The sequence below is a fragment of the Chanodichthys erythropterus genome, chromosome 23 (genome assembly GCF_024489055.1).
Source record: "Chanodichthys erythropterus isolate Z2021 chromosome 23, ASM2448905v1, whole genome shotgun sequence".
Classification (NCBI taxonomy): Eukaryota; Metazoa; Chordata; class Actinopteri; order Cypriniformes; family Xenocyprididae; genus Chanodichthys; species Chanodichthys erythropterus.
The window spans coordinates 32,675,676-32,692,599 of NC_090243.1; the positions used below are offsets into that span (position 1 = coordinate 32,675,676).

The following is a 16,924-nucleotide window of genomic DNA, read 5'->3' on the forward strand; positions in this document are numbered from 1 at the left end:
AAAATGGCTATTTTTACTTATAACTTCTGATGGGTTTGGCCAAAAATCATGAATTTGGTCTCGTTGGATTCGGGGAATCATGCCGAGTCGAATGATATCCAATTTTCCCATATTGGACATTTTGGCCGTCGGCCATTTTAAATTTGGTGCTAAAATGCTGTATTTTACGAACGCATTAGCATATCGTTATGAAACTCGGTATGGGTCATCAGCACAATGCCCTGAAGGAGCATACCAAGTTTAGGACCAGCGCCACCTTGTGGTCAAAAGTTATAACAAAATTTACAAAAATGCTAATAACTTTTGACTATATTAACCGATTGTAATGAAACTGTTTTCAGTAGATTCCTTGGGTCATGCTGAGAACATAGATATCAAACTTTCCATAGTCAGCTGAACTTCCTGTCCGCCATATTGTTTTTCTTTAAAAACCTACTTTTTCGAACTCCTCCTAGACCGTTGCTCCGATTTTCACCAAAATCGAACCGTATCATCTTCAGACCATGCTGACAAAAAGTTATGGATTTCAAGTCGATAAGTCAAACCGTTTTCGTATACCAGAGCAACGAATTTGAGGCATGATGCAAAAATGACTCTTGAAGCTGTATCTCTACAATGCTTCGACATATTCAGACCAAACTTGGTACGTGTCATCACAAGCATGACCTGAGGCATCATACAGTGTTTCGGCGCAGCGCCACCTACTGGAGTGGAGATATGAAAAATGGCTGTTTTTGCTTATAACTTCTGATGGGTTTGACCAAAATTCATAAATTTGGTATGGTTCATCAGGACAATGCCCTGAAGGAGCCTGAGAAGTTTCGGACCAGCACCACCTTGTGGTCAAAAGTTATAACAAAATTGACAAAAATGCTAATAACTTTTGATAATATCTACCGATTGTAATGAAACTGGTCTCAATAGATTCCTTGGGTCATGCTGAGAACATAGATATCAAATTTGCCATATTCAGCTGAACTTCCTGTCCGCCATATTGTTTTTCTTTAAAAACCTACTTTTTCAAACTCCTCCTAGACCTTTGCTCCGATTTTCACCAAAATTGAACCGTATCATCTTCAGACCATGCCGACAAAAAGTTATGGATTTCAAGTTGATAAGTCAAACCGTTTTCGTATACCGGAGCAAAGAATTTGAGAGATGATGCAAAAATTACTCTTGAAGCTGTATCTCTACAATGCTTTGACATATTCAGACCAAACTTGGTACGTGTCATCACAAGCATGACCTGAGGCATCATACAGTGTTTCGGCGCAGCGCCACCTACTAGAGTGGAGATATGAAAAATGGCTATTTTTGCTTATAACTTCTGATGGGTTTGACCAAAATTCATTAATTTGGTATGGGTCATCAGGACAATGCCCTGAAGCAGCCTGAGAAGTTTCGGACCAGCGCCACCTCGTGCTCAAAAGTTATAACAAACTTGACAAAAATGCTAATAACTTTTTTTTCTAATTGCTCACTGCTGCTGTTGGTCTGATGCTCACGGCCATGTTGGCTGGCTTCTTGTGCCGTTTTTGTGCTTGGCCCCGTAATTGCTGCTTGCAGCTATATTCTTCTTCTTCTTCTTCTTCCGCTCTTGAAGTCTATGGCAACCCATAGAACCGCTTGCGGGAAAGTTGTAAAATTTGGCACACAGTTAGAGGACAGTCTGACCTTTGTCCACAGCAAATTTGGAGTCTCTATCTCAATCCCTCTAGCGCCACCAGCTGTCCAAAGTTGCACTTATGTTTATGTTAATAACTTTTGAACCATAAGGGCTAGAAACATAATTCCTTTTTCCTCTGATTCCTTGGGTCAAGACGAATCGATCGCACCCTATGACGTCATTTTCCGTCATGAAAATCTTTCCGCCATTTTGAATTTTCTGAAAAACTTACTTTTTCGAACTCCTCCTAGGCCGTTACTCCGATTTTCATGAAAATTGAATCAGATCATCTTCAGACCATGCTGACAAAAAGTTATGGAATTCAAGTTGATTCCTCAAACCGTTTTCGAAAAACTCACGAACGAATTGTACGTAGTGCTTGCGAAAACAGAAGTAAGGCTGTATCTCCGCAACGCTTTATCGTATTCAGACCAAACTTGGTACATGTCATCACAAGCATGACCTGAGGCATTATACAGTGTTTCGGTGCAGCGCCACCTACTGGAGTGGAGATATGAAAAATTGTTATTTTGCTCATAACTTCTGATGAGTTTGACCAAAATTCATAAATTTGGTATGGGTCATCAGGACAATGCCCTGAAGGAGCCTGAGAAGTTTCGGCACAGCGCCGCCTTGTGGTCAAAAGTTATAACAAAATTTACAAAAATGCTAATAACTTTTGACTGTATTCACCAATTGTAATGAAACTGGTCTCAGTAGATTCCTTGGGTCATGCTGAGAACAAAGATATCAAATTTGCCATAGTCAGCTAAACTTCCTGTCCGCCATATTGTTTTTCTTTAAAAACCTACTTTTTCGAACTCCTCCTAGACCGTTGCTCCGATTTTCACCAAAATTGAACCGTGTCATCGTCAGACCATGCAGACAAAAAGTTATGGATTTCAAGTCGATAAGTCAAAACGTTTTCGTATACCACAGCAACGAATTTGAGGCATGATGCAAAAACTACTCTTGAAGCTGTATCTCTGCAATGCTTTATCATATTCAGACCAAACTTGGTACGTGTAATCACAATCATGACCTGAGGCATCATACAGTGTTTCGGCGCAGCGCCACCTACTGGAGTGGAGATATGAAAAATGGATTTTTTTGCTTATAACTTCATATGGGTTTGTCCAAAAATCATAACTTTGGTCTCGTTGGATTCGGGGAATCATGCCGAGTCGAATGATATCCAATTTTCCCATTTCAACCATTTTGGCCGTCGTCCATTTTGAATTTTGTGCTAAAGTGCTGTATTTTATGAACGCATTCAAGTATCGTTACGAAACTCTGTATAGGTCATCAGAATAATGCCCTGAAGGAGCCTGAGAAGTTTCGGACCAGTGCCACCTTGTGGTCAAAAGTGATTATGAAATTTACAAAAATGCTAATAACTTTTGACTGTATTCACCAATTGTAATGAAACTGGTCTCAGTTGATTCCTTGGGTCATGTTGAGAACATATATATCAAATTTGCTATAGTCGGCTGAACTTCCTGTCCGCCATATTGTTTCACGTATGGGTCATCAGGACAATGCACTGAAGGAGCCTGAGAAGTTTCGGATCAGCGCCACCTTGTGGTCAAAAGATATAACAAAATTGACAAAAATGCTAATAACTTTTTTTCTAATTGCTCACTACTGCTGTTGGTCTGATGCTCCCAGCCATGTTGGCTTGCTTTTTGTGCCATTTTTGTGCTTGGCCCCGTAATTGCTGCTTGCAGCTATATTTATTTGTATTATTATTACCTAAATTTTAATTTGGTCAGAATCCAAAACTTTTTTTTTTTTTAATGTTCAATCACAATCTCATTATCTAACTATAACCAACGTTGAAAACATGATAAATCATCTCCGTGAGCTCAATGATGGTCTGTAATGGGAGCACTCTCTGCTTGCTTTCTATTTATAACGCATTGACATTAAGAATAAAAGGTTTGTTTTTCATGCTGCAACACACTGCAAAGTTTGAGGAATGTCAACTGCATTTCATCATGGAAAAATAAGGTTACTTTGTTTTTTACTTGCGTGCACAGTCTCAAGCCTTTGATGGCGTTCACGAACACAAGTGCTCGACACATGCGCACTAGAGGGATTCATGCTTGTCTAGTCTTTTTCGCTCAAATAGTTACAATAAAATGTCTTTGTACTTGTTTATAATTAGAGTTGCTGATATCTGTTAATCCCCTCAAACGAGAGCTCTTCAACACGGTCGGCTATTGTGTTTTTTATTACTCTTGTTCTGTCTTCTCCGTTTCTTTTCAGACTGAAATAACAGCCCGTTTCAGTACTGACACCTTGTGGACAAACTAAATTAGTGCAAAAACTATTCAATGCGCGCATGCAAAGTGCCTTCAGTTTATATTGTTCTTTGTGGTTAGAAAAACTGTGCTGCGCGTGTACAGTGCTGTGCTGCTCTGCTGATTACAGTGTCACGTGCACTGTACGCCCCTAGTGTACATGAAAAAAAACAAAGTAATATTCACGCTAATTTTGAACGCAAATTATAATAAAAATACATGTATTTATAGTATGATGCGGGCCACAAATTTAATGCTGATGGGCCGGATGCGGCCCGCGGGCCGCCTGTTGAGTACCCCTGCTCTAGATCAATAATTATAAAAAAAAAGTTTAACTTTACCCTTTGGGTCACTATAACTGGGTCATTTACAAAATGGGCATGTCTGATTATACCCAAAAGCCTATAAAGCCTAAATGAAAACTCAGAACTCAGAAAATAGTTGAGCACATGCAGCATATGACTCTAAAGAAGCACGCCAATTTGTGTGTAGATCGGACCATAGGTGGCGCTATAATTGTGAAAAAACTTTAAAAAACATATGCTTTTAATGGTTTCAGATGAAAAATATATAACTTTGGATGTAGTTGACTTATTTTCATGGGAGTCATGTTTTTACACTCCTGAATCCTTGCCGAGTCCAACGATACCAAACATGGTAAGTTTTGCCTTATGGTTTGTGCTACATTGTGATTTAGCGCTAAAAATTTTTTTGCGAATATCTTCGAAACCGTTAGTCCGATCGAGATGAAACCAGCGTAGGAAACACGGAACCTAATTTGGTTTACTAAAAGTTAGAGCCCAAATGTCAAAATTGATAGGAAGTGGCAAAAAAATCCAATCAAAGTCTTTCATGGGACATTTTTTATGTTCTGATATTTATAAAAGTATCTATAACTTCAAAACGAAATGAAATATTTTCACCAAAATTAACACACATATGTATGGGAACACTCCGAGGACACCCTCAATGCGCAATAGGTGGTGCTATAACGGTCAAAAAACCTTAAAACAATATTTTTCTATAGTGATACTGTCATTTAGTGCCACCAAATGGCAGTATAAGGCCACTAATATAGCTCAAGCTTTCAAGGTTTTGCCATTTTAAATCCCTTTTAAACTATATAAATCCTCATAATAACACTACAAACCACATTTTGTCAAGGTTTACCACTTAATTTGTTCATGTGACGTATGTCTTTGCAGTAATAACACATTACAATTACATTTAGACCTGAAAATTATGATTTTAAAAGGGGAAACCTGGAATAAGCATTTTATTGCCTCATTATTGATTTCAAATATCCATATCTACAACAAAATGTGTGTGTTAGCACGTTTCTTTAATGGAGTTGACAAGGAAAATAAACTTAACACAAAACAGACACTTTTAAAATGAAAGTTAATAAAAGTGAGCCAATAAGAGGTCCTCTGCTGCCACCTGCTGTTTAAAATAGTAATTTTGTCATACTCATCACTAATATTGTTCTAGAATTCACCGTTCCATAGATTGGGACGCGGGTGCCACAGGGTGCCCCGTCTCTGAGTCAGGGGGTCCTTCCTCAGAGGAATCGGCCAGGGAGGGGCTGTCGCGAGGAGAATGAGGTCTGAGAACCAGGTCCGAGTGGGCCAGTACGGAGCCACTAACAGAACCTGCTCCCCGTCCTCCCTGACCTTGCACAGGAGATGTGCGAGAAGGCTCACTGGGGAAAACGCATATTTGCGCAGACCCGGGGGCCAGCTGTGTGCCAGGGCATCCGTGCCGAGCGTGCCGCCGGTCAGGGAATAAAACCACTGGCAGTGGGCAGTTTCCGGGGAGGCAAACAGGTCTACCTGGGCCTCGCCTAAATGCTGCCAAATCAGCTGGACCGCCTGGGGGTGGAGCCGCCACTCGCCCGCAAGTGGAGGCTGCCGTGACAGCTCGTCGGCTGCACGGTTGAGCACACCTGAGACACGAGTGGCCCGAAGGGACCTCAGATCCTTCTGACTCCACAACAAGAGATGGCGGGCGAGTTGCGACATGCGACGGAAGCGTAGACCACCTTGACGGTTGATGTACGCAACGGCCGCAGTGCTGTGTGAGCGGACTAGAACGTGCTTGCCTGACAACAGCTTCTTGAAGCGGGCCAGCACAAGACGAACCGCTAGCAACTCGAGGCAATTGATATTCCAATGCAGCTGAGGCCCCGTCCAAAGACCTGTCACTGCATGCCCGTTGTACGTGGCCCCCTATCCCGTGGCAGAGGCATCTGTGGAGACCACAGCGTGCCTGGACACTCGTTTGAGGGGTACTCCGGCCCGCAGGAACGAAGGTGCGACCGGAGGAAGGGTCTGTGTCGAGGCAGAATCGAGACATGAAAGTACGCGTCCTTCAGGTCTATTGCTGCAAACCAATCCTGGGGACGGTCCAGGATTGGCCGTAGCCCACCGCCCTTTTTCGGTACAATGAAGTAGGGGCAGTAGAACCCCGACTTCATATCGGCTGGAGGGACCGGCTTGATTGTATCCTTCGCCAGGAGGACAGCAATCTCCGCCCGGAGAACAGGTGCACTGTCCAACGACACCTGAGTGAAGTGGACAGCCCTGAAGACCGGGGGACGCCGGGCGAACTGAATCGCATAGCCGAGTCTGATAGTACGAATGAGCCAACTGGACAGGCTGGGGAGCGCTATCCACGCTTCCAGACACTGAGCCAGCGGGACCAAAGGCACCACAGACGCACCGGGGGTGGGGCAGCAAGGCAGAGAGGGACCCGACTCGGACGGCTTGGGAGCGGCCCGGAGTGGGGTCGGACTCTGCGAGGCAGCAGTGTGCATGGGAGACGGCGCACGGGACGCGGTCTGCGCCATCACACTGCCGCCTGCTGGCGAATGGGGAGGGAGCTGCCAGCGGCGAGGCGGGGCCTGGCACACTGGCAGACACACCTAGTTGTGACCTGGAGTTTGAGGAAACTGCTCTTTTTGTGGCAAAGTGGGTACCGCTGGACTCCGGAGAGCCAGCGGCGGTAGATGGACAGCTGCCACAAAATCCCCCCGGCCCTCCTCCGGGGGTGGGAGAGCAGATGGAATACTCTCCCAAAGGGCAGGAACCTTTCCGCTCCAGGTCGCCCGTCTCAGGGCCGAGTTTTCCCCGACCGCTTGCCACCTGGGTTGGCAGAGACGGGCTGGGCACCATGTCCGCGACCGACACCCTGCTGTTTGGCTGGTGTAGGCTGCTGCTTTGCCGACTTAGCAGGGGCGGAGGAAGACGCAGGCGGGCGCCCTTGGCGACGAGCGGGCTGAGGCTGAGCCACGGGCGGCTGGGTGGAGGCAGCAGCGGACCGCCGTGGCATGACATGTCTGATAGCCTCAGCCTGCTTCTGTGCAGCGGAGAACTGTTGGGCACAGCTCTCCACCGCGTCGCCGAAAAGGCCGACCGGAGACACGGGGGAACCCAGGAACCGATGTTTGTCGGTCTCCCTCATGTCTGCCAAGGTCAGCCAGAGGTGGCGTTGCTGGACTACCAGAGTAGACATCGCCTGGCCAACAGAACGCGCTGTCACCTTCGTTGCCCGGAGGGCAAGGTCAGTGGCAGCGCGCAGCTCCCCAAGCAGCTGTTGGTCAGGACCTTCCTGGGGCATCTGCGACAGCGCTTTTGCCTGATAGACCTGCGAAAGGGCCATCGCGTGCAGGGCAGAGGCAGCCTGCCCACAGGCACTGTAAGCTTTCTCAGTCAGACCGGCTGAGAATTCACAGGCCTGGGACGGGAGACGCGGCTCACCGCGCCAGCCAGCGGCCGTTGGACACAACTGCATCGCAACAGACCGCTCGACTGGCGGGATCCTCGCGTATCCCCTGGCTTCCCCGCCGTCCAGGGAGGTGAAGGCGGACGAGGGACCAGGACCTGTACGAGCCCCATACGGAGCTTGCCAAGACCTGGTCACCTCATCGTGTACTTCCGGGAAGAAAGGCATTGGGGCGGGTCGCTGGATTTGACCAGCGCGACCCCCCCCCCCTCACCTTCCGATGCAGCGATCGACATCCGATCCGCCGCCGGCACACCAAAGCTAACGGCATAGGAGAGGGGACCCCCGCTTCCTGAGACTTCAGGAAGGAGAGTCTCGACCTCAGCACCGCAATAGTCATGTTCCCGCAATGGGAACATGAACCATCCACAAAAGCTGCTTCAGCGTGCAGAATGCCCAAACACGAGATGCAACGACTGTGCCCATCAGCAGGGACCAGGGAACGACCGCACCCATTAACGCACAGATGAAATGACATACTGTCAGGGTTCGTCTGTAAAGCTCTTTTAGAAGGGGAAAACAGTCAACTCGCTCGTGCCGAAGCACACAGGGAGTGATGCGATGTGCCAGGTACACCACTCCCTGGACACACCGAGGAACCGGCCCAAATCGCAACACACACACTTTCACTCTAGGCGTGTGCTGTGAAAACAGCAGTTGAGAGCTATAGCTCGGATCATCGGGAGCTCGCGACCTCGCTGTAGCACCGTTACACCGGCACACACGGTTTGCTGTGAATCCTCTTCGAGACAGTTTAGTTCACACAAACAGTCTTCTTAAACAGGACACCACTGAATGGCTCCGAAGCGAAAGACAGAGTGCGATTGCATCTGCTTCCTATTTATATACACCTGTCGGGGGCGGTGCGCATTATGCAAATATCGCACGCCAATTCCATTGGCTTGTTTTAGTTTACACGAAGCTGATAGGGCTCTCTAAGCGATATCCCAATTCGTCGGTCACTACTGACGTACGTCGAACGTGACCGACTGAAAGGGAACTATTCCTTTTTACGCATTTGAGCTTAAAGGCTTTGAAGTGCTTGAACCCCGGTAAATGCTGCTTTCAGCTTTAATTATTATTATTAGGGGTTCAAGCTCGAAGTGCTGAAACCCTATTGTAATTATAAGGATTTTTATTATTTTTCTTTCGCCGTAAAACGAATCATGCAGCCCAAACTGTAAGGCCTAGAGACTTGAAACTTTGCAAGATGATAGTCCTCAATTTGAGGAGAACCACAGAAGTTATAGGTGGCACTACAGCAATCAAAAATGCGAAACAACTCATTACTCATAGACTGTTTGTCGTAGAGTCAAAGTGTCTTATATCATTGTAATCCTTGGCTCAAAACAAACAAAACATATCCACAAGTTTCCTACGCCCCATGAGGCCTTGTGTCAAAAGTGGGAGCATCTTCCAGTTCGAAGTAAACAAGTGACTGTTGACAGTCATTCAAGATTTAGCGATCGAAACTCGCTGAAGTTTGGCCTTTACTTAAAGATTTAAGATTCCAGCATCAATATTTGAATGTTTTACAATAAAAACAGTAACAGTAATTTGTCAGGAGTGCACATCAATCATGCTGAATCTAACTGTTATTTATATTCACATAAAAAGAGAACACATACCTATTCAGCTGCGTCTGCTTCCATTTATTTATGATCACAAGAATGAACAAAACAACTCCAATTAAGGCTTTTTAAATACAAAGGTGTAAACATTTATAAGTATATTGATAAAATATAATTTGTTTACATCACTTTTCTGAGCATTTTTATTCATTTTCCTCGTAGTTATGCGATGATTGCAATCTGATCTCTCCCGTCTCAATACAGTTTACTGTTATTCTTTCAGCCAGAGCAACAGAGGGAGCTCATGAGAGGAAAACAGGAGTTATGAGTTATACGAGTTAACCAAGTGTGTGTGACATGTGAATACATTAGTCCGGTATCAACAAAGGCACAGGGAAGAGACAGAAAACATTAAACCAAATACATACACGATTATAATCATACATGAGTTTTCTATGTTCCTCAAGGAGTCTCTGGTATTTCCCATAAATGTGTGTATGTATTATTGCAATGGTTTAGCATAAGTAGCCTTTAGCATCGCATATATGACAGTGGAAACGCGACTGGCTCTGGCACGCACAACACCAGTAGGAGTAAAATATCACATCATATAATGTCCCTGAGTGCCATAACGACATCTCTCATAAAGGTTTGCAACTTTACAAAGTAAACAATGATCCGAAAAACGCTTAGCCTCTTTGCTATTTAACACACAAAATACAATAGGTATGCTACTTCCGCCGCCTCACCGGAAGTTGTATCCACGTTCTTTTTTACAGTAGTACCTCCCGGAAACAGGTGGATATCTCCGATTTAATTTCCGGTATGCACATTTTTCCGCCATTTTGAATTTTATCCAAAATCTACTTTTGCTAACTAGTCCTAGGTTTTTCACCCAATCGGAACCAAACCAGTGTAGATATGTATGGAGTCTGAATATCAAAATTTATCAAAAAAAAGAAATTTAAATTTTGATTTACGGTTGCTAAGGGGCGCCAAACCGTATGATGAGGGCGGAGCCACTTTTACTAATATGGGCATAACTCAAGAAAAAAATGAGATATTTGCACCAAACTCTGTACACGTGTAGGGGCTAAATTTTTGGTCACGATAAAAAATTTGCAGTGATTGGCCACTAGGTGGCACTATAACACAAAAAAACATGATCGGCATGCAGTGTCTTGGTCCAAGGGGACATGATAGTCTATGCAGACATTGGTGTATCTCAAAAAACATGGCCGCCATCGGCCAATGAAGTTTGAGCACCTATTAGACAAGGTTAATGGAAGCCGATCGGAACGAAACTCGGTGTGCATGATCAACTCATTTTGAAAGAAATCGGCCATTAGTTGGCGCTAATGAGATTTTACGCCTCTGTAATCAGGTGGTGTTTCACAGATCCACACAATATGCATATAATTTGATAGATCTCATGCTGAACAACTCTGCCTCAAGAATCAATGCTGTCAATCAAATCGTTCATTAATTAATTGTGAATATGTGAAAAACCTACTTTTGAGAACTAGTCCTAGTTTTTTCACCTGATCGGGACCAAACCAGTGCTGTACAATTATCTGGACTCTCTAGATCAATATTTATAAAAAAAAGTTTAACTTTTCCCCTTGGGTCACTATAACAGGGTCATTTACATAATGGGCATGGCCAAATATACTCAAAAGCCTATAAATTGTTAATGAAAACTCAGAACTTCACAAAAGAAGGTGAACACATGCAACATATGACTCTAAAGAAGCATGCCAACTTTTATCAAGATCGGAACATAGGTAGCGCTATAACTGTCAAAAAACATTTTAAAAAATGTGTTTTTAATGGTTTTGGATGAAAATGTATATAACTCCGTGTGTAGTTGACTTATTTTCACGGGAGTTATATCTTTACTCCTGAATCCTTGCCGAGTCCAACGATACCAGACGTGCCAGGTTTCGGCTTATGGTTTGTGCTACGCTGTGAATTACCGCTTAAAAAACTTTTGCGAATATCTTCAAAACCGTTCTGATTGAGACAGAACCACTGTAGGAAACACGGAACCTAAGTTGGTTTACTAGATATTAAAGCCCAAATGTCAATATTTTTATAGGAAGTGGCAAAAAGAATTCAATCAAAGTCTTTCATGGGTCATTTTTTATGCTCTCTTATATATAAGTGTCTATAACTTAAAAACAAAATGAGGTATTTTCACCAAAATTAACGCACATATGTATGGACACACTCTGAGGACACCCCAAAAAAAGTGGTGGAGATCGGGCAATGGGTGGTGCTACACCTGTCAAAAAACCTTTAAAACCATATTTTTTATAGTGAATTGCCTGATACTGTCATTTACTGCCACCAGATGGCAGCAGAAGGCCACTAATATAGCTCAAGGTTTCAAGGTTTCAATGTTTTGTTATTTAAAATCCCTTTTGTTTTTAATACATTGTGACCTGAAAAAAAGATTTTTTTGTTTATGTAATAATAATAATAAAAAAGAGGCTTTCTTAAAGCACTTTACAAGTAAACAGAGAAAACAACACATATTAAGGGTGCTAAAGAGGATGTTTTGTTTTATACATTTTTGCAATATTACTTGAAACTGTCTTTAACTGATCTGTGCATGAGGTAGGGCCTTAAAAACATCAGCCAATCATTTACGCGATCATCGCGTGAAATGTTTTTGTCAGGAGACAGGAGTAACAACTGCAGATTATGAGTTACCTGCGGTGAGTCCGACATAATGAATCCGCGAACACGACACAGCGAATGCCGGTGGTAAACACTCGTGTTCCAATACTCGTGCACGAGTTTTGGGAGGCGTTCCCTTGAAATGAGCTGTGAAGGAGGGGGGTTGTTCTTACGCATGCACTAATTTAAAAAACTCAGTAACAGTCTTTCTCAGTCGACGAAAAGATCCTCTTTAGCACCTTTAAATACAAAAAAATATACATCAAAGAAATAGAAAAAAATTCTATTTGATTAAAATGATTAATCAAGTAAAAGCAATCCTAAAATATAATGTTTTGAGAAGAGATTTAAAAGTCACTAATGTATTTGCTTCCCTGATGTCAGCTGGGAGAGAGTTCCCAAGCTTAGGAGCATAAGAAGAAAATGCTCTATCACCCCTTGAGCGAAGCCATGTCTTAAGAACAACTAAGAGTCCACTCTGAGAGGAACGCAGATTTCAACATGGTGTGTAAAGCATTAAAAGATCAGTCAAGTACTGAGAAGCCAGATCATGTAAAGCCTTAAAAGTTAACATAAGGACTTTAAAATCAATACGATACCTGACAGGGAGCCAGTGCAAAGACTTCAAGACAGGGGTAATATGATCACCAGCCCTGACCCCAGACAGTACTCTAGCAGCTGAATTTTGTAAATATTGAAGTTTGTTGAGTAATGATTTAAATACTCCAACTAGAAGACCATTACAATAGTCCAGACGTGAAAAGACAAAAGAGCTGATCAATTTGTCAGCCACAGCAAAAGGACAACATAGGACGTAAACATGCTATATTTCTGAGGTGAAAAAAGGATGTCTTAATCGTATTCTGAACAAAAGGCTCAAATGACAGCGTGGCATCAAAGATGACACCAAGATTTTTTAGTTTGCCAAGTCAAAACCATCAACAGAAAAAGTAAGAGAACCACCAGCATTTCGCAGTTGATGAGGAGAGCCGACAAGCATAACGTCCGTTTTAGAGCCATTTAAAGACAGAAAATTATCCAAATCTTGATCTCAGTGATACAGTTGGAAAGATGCACGTTGACCTGGCCTTGAATGGATATAAATCTGCGTATCATCAGCATAAAAGTGATAGTTAAGGTCTAGAGATCTAAGTAGTTGACCAAGTGGATAAATATACATACTAAAAAGTAAGGGACCCAATACGGACCCCTGTGGGACAACAGCATGTAAAGAACCAACTTTGGACCTATAGCCACCCATAAAAACAAATTGACTGCGGTCAGTAAGATAAGGCCTAAACCAGCCAAGAACTGTCACTGACAAACTAAATACAGTTTCCAGACGATTAAGTAACAATACATGATCAATAGTATCGAAGGCAGAACTAAGATCCAAGAGAATGAGAAGAGACAGGGAGCCTGAGTCGGAAGCTACTAGCAAGTCATTAGTGACTTTAACCAACGCGGTCTCTGTGCTGTGCAGTTTCCGAAACCCAGTTTGATGGGGCTCAAATAAATTTATTTAAATTAAGTGATTGTTCAGTTGGGCAGCAACCACACCATCTAAGATTTTTGCCAGGAATGGAAGATTTGAAATTGGGCGATAATTTGAAAGGACGTTCACATCAGAATTTTTCTTTTTTTTTTAAATGGGTGTGACAGCAGCAGTTTTAAGTGCTGCTGACACCACACCAGTTGACAAAGAGTCATTTATTATAGCAAGAACTGAGGGACATAAAGGGACACAAATTTCCAACATGCTGCCTTCTGGGAACGCAAATCATCATTTTCCCAAGGGGACGACTGTACAAATGAGACATTACGTGTTTTTATGGGAGCAAAGATGTCCAAGTTGGCTGTAAGGACATTGTTAAAATAGAGATTTTATCCTCAAGAGGAGCAGAAGATGTAACATTTAAGGAAGAGACAATCGAATTTGCAAAAATAGCATGATCAATTGATTGCCATTCACAGAATGAAATAGATTGTGAAACTTCTCTACTAGAAAGTGATACCTCAATATTAAAAAAGATAGCTAAATGGTCCAAAAGACCAACATCCACAGCAGAAAAATTAGAGAGAAAAGAGTAATTTGCAATGAGTAAATCCAATGTATGCCCCTTACAGTGAGTGGGAACATTTACAAACTGAGAGAGATTAAAAACAGTCCAAGAGTGACAGAAAATCCTTGGCCATGCCACAGACTTTCTGATCTACATGCATGTTAAAATCACCCAGAATCAAAATTCTCTTAAATTTGACAGACAATATGGACAATAGATCAGCAAACTCAGACAAAAAAATCCTTATTTGGTTTTGGAGGTCTATAAACAGTGACCATAGCAGCATGGTAAGCAGCATGAGAAGCAGATACATTTAAAACCAGGCATTCAAATATTTTAAAAAGGTACGGACACAGGGTGTATCTTGTATTGCAGTTTATAGACCGCTATAATACCACCACCTCTACCTGTAGTCTGCAAGACATCAAAGAGCCCAAAGCCAGCTGGAGTCAGCTGATTAAAAAGAAGACCATCGTCCTGTTTATGCCCAAGTTTCCGTAAGAAACAAGTTTTTTGTCCATGATAAAATCCGACAGAAGCAAAGGTTTATTGTTCACAGAGCGCACGTTTAATAACACGGCATTTAAAGGGCTTGCAGTCACTGCAGCACAGGATTTCAACTCACCCGGCAGAACTGATAGGTTAGTAAAATCAACACCAGAATAAGACGGTCTTCTAGTTCTTCATCGACAGATCAAAACTGGGATGGAAGAAGACGAGGAAGAGACATAGATTCGTCCTGAGCTCCAATGAATGTACCTGGGCCGCAACAATCCAGCCCTGTCACAGTGGTTGTAGGTGTCTTTAGACAGATAATAATTCCGCTTCAGGAATAACAGCCGGAGGGAGGTGTACTGTAAGGCCATATTCATTGAAGCTGCGTCAACACCAGCGTCAAAGCCAATCGAAAGCCTCCAGGCCAACACCAATAGAAGCAAAATCCCAGTGTACATAGGCAGAATACACAGCATCACTGCATAAACGTAAGATAATAGAAGAGGTAAAACAGCGGAGGCCTCAACAGCAACTTGAGTAAACTTTAGATGTTTACATAGCAAAATTCTAAATTATCTATTCGGGGAGCGGAGAGGCAGCCAAATGCGCCAGCCTACCCAGCTCAACCAGAAGTCCACTCATCAAGAAAATTGATCCATATGGAAGAAGGTGGTCAAGAAACGTGCAGGCTGCCAGCTTTCCATAACAGTTTATGTTAAGTTTTGGTGTTTGTTTTGGTAGCCTAGGCTAAATAGTATACCAATTTACATAAGGTTCTTGAAAACATTACCGAGCAGTAACCCCCTATATTTATGATTAACAATCAAACGATTAATTGGTTAAAAACTAGTTGCTATGAATACAGGTGCCATAAGTTGTCTTCTTATGAATGACTTGTTTGTCATTGAGTCAGTGTTGCTGATGCAAAGTATGCCCTTCATTACCAAACACCAAGTAACTAAATCAGGATACAATTATGAGTCATTTGCAAACATTATACTGTTGGTTACTTTAAAACTAACCTTCATCTGGGAAATCATAGGGATATGTGAATATTTGTTCTGTTAAAGCCACAATATGTAAATTTTCGTCTCTAAAGATCGCTAATTCAAAACAAAGGCGAAGCTCGATGACACCTTGATTTCACAGAATCATGGGATGTATTGTCTTCACGTCTACAGTTGGTGGAAAAGAATCGGGACAGGACTCAGGCAGAAATCTTGTTTATGGAGAGATTATTAACGTTAATGTAGTATGAAGCAGAGCAGGACCGAATGCTGTGAGAGCAGTAACGAGCCACACACAGACACACAGCTCGACAACAGCGGATCTTTTATTATGCCACAGTCGCCGCTTCCGCTTCTTTCGGTCATGTGCACACAGGGTAAAGCAACACTGCTTATCATATTAGATAAATTTGTATGTTGAAAATTGGTATAGTGCTACTCTGCACGTTCGCTCGGCGGCTGCTTTGAGAAACTTGTTACACACTGCAGTAAGCTAGATCAATATTAGTCATGGTAAAACATGGTACTCGTGATAAATCAAGAAAACAAGATTCAAACAAAAAGACTTAGGGCCAGATTTACTAACAGCTTGTGTGCCAGCGCAAACCCTCTTTTGGCGTTAAAAAACTACTGTCGGGATTTACTAAAGACACGCAGTGTAAAATTAGCACTGAAAACGCGTGGACCGAGTTGTGTTTGTGGCTGACCTTATTGCATATGCATGTTTAGGAATATTTAAATTAATCACACAATGTGATTTACTAATGTTTGTGCTCGTCAATTTACTGGTATTTACACCATTATTTAACGCCCTAAAAAAGCATGTCTGAACCTATTATGTGACATGGCTGCAATTGTTGCTGTTAGGAGGAGACACCATGGAGAACAGAGAGCGCATGGTAGAAGGATTATTAATTTCTTTGAAATGCCAGAGTAAGTGATCTGACTGTGTCTATGTTCTTTAATTTGCATGTCAGCAGATCATGTGCAAAACTTGCCACTCCCATCAACACATTTGTGGAATTGCGCTCTCACAGTAATTTGCCCCGTTTAGTAAATCTGGCCCTTAAAGGGTTAGTTCACACAAAAATGAAAATTCTGTCATTTATTACTTACCCTCATGTCGATTACACCCGTACGACCTTCGTTCATCTTCGGAACACAAATTAACATATTTTAGTTGAAATCCGCTGGCTCAGTGAGGCCTTCATAGGGAGCAATGACATTTCCTCTCTCAAGATCCATTAATGTACTAAAAACATATTTAAATCAGTTCATGTGAGTACAGTGGTTCAATATTAATATTATAAAGCCACGAGAATATTTTTGGTGCGGCAAAAAAAAAACATAACGA

The 16,924-nt window shown here is 42.6% G+C and overlaps 1 protein-coding gene across 20 annotated transcripts in view; it reads right to left on the reverse strand.

Annotated features, from left to right (window-relative positions):
- Nucleotides 1-16,924, reverse strand: part of mppe1 (metallophosphoesterase 1) — a 323,001-nt gene that overhangs the window by 194,399 nt on the left and 111,678 nt on the right. The window contains exon 9 of one of the 20 annotated variants that reach the window (XM_067377821.1): nt 2,739-5,279. The exons of the other annotated variants lie outside the window; for them this stretch is intronic. Within the exon in view, the coding sequence (XP_067233922.1) occupies nt 5,136-5,279 (144 nt within the window). The 3' untranslated portion in view covers nt 2,739-5,135. Of the gene's footprint in view, nt 1-2,738; nt 5,280-16,924 lie in introns of those variants that run through there. 20 annotated transcript variants of the gene reach the window in all.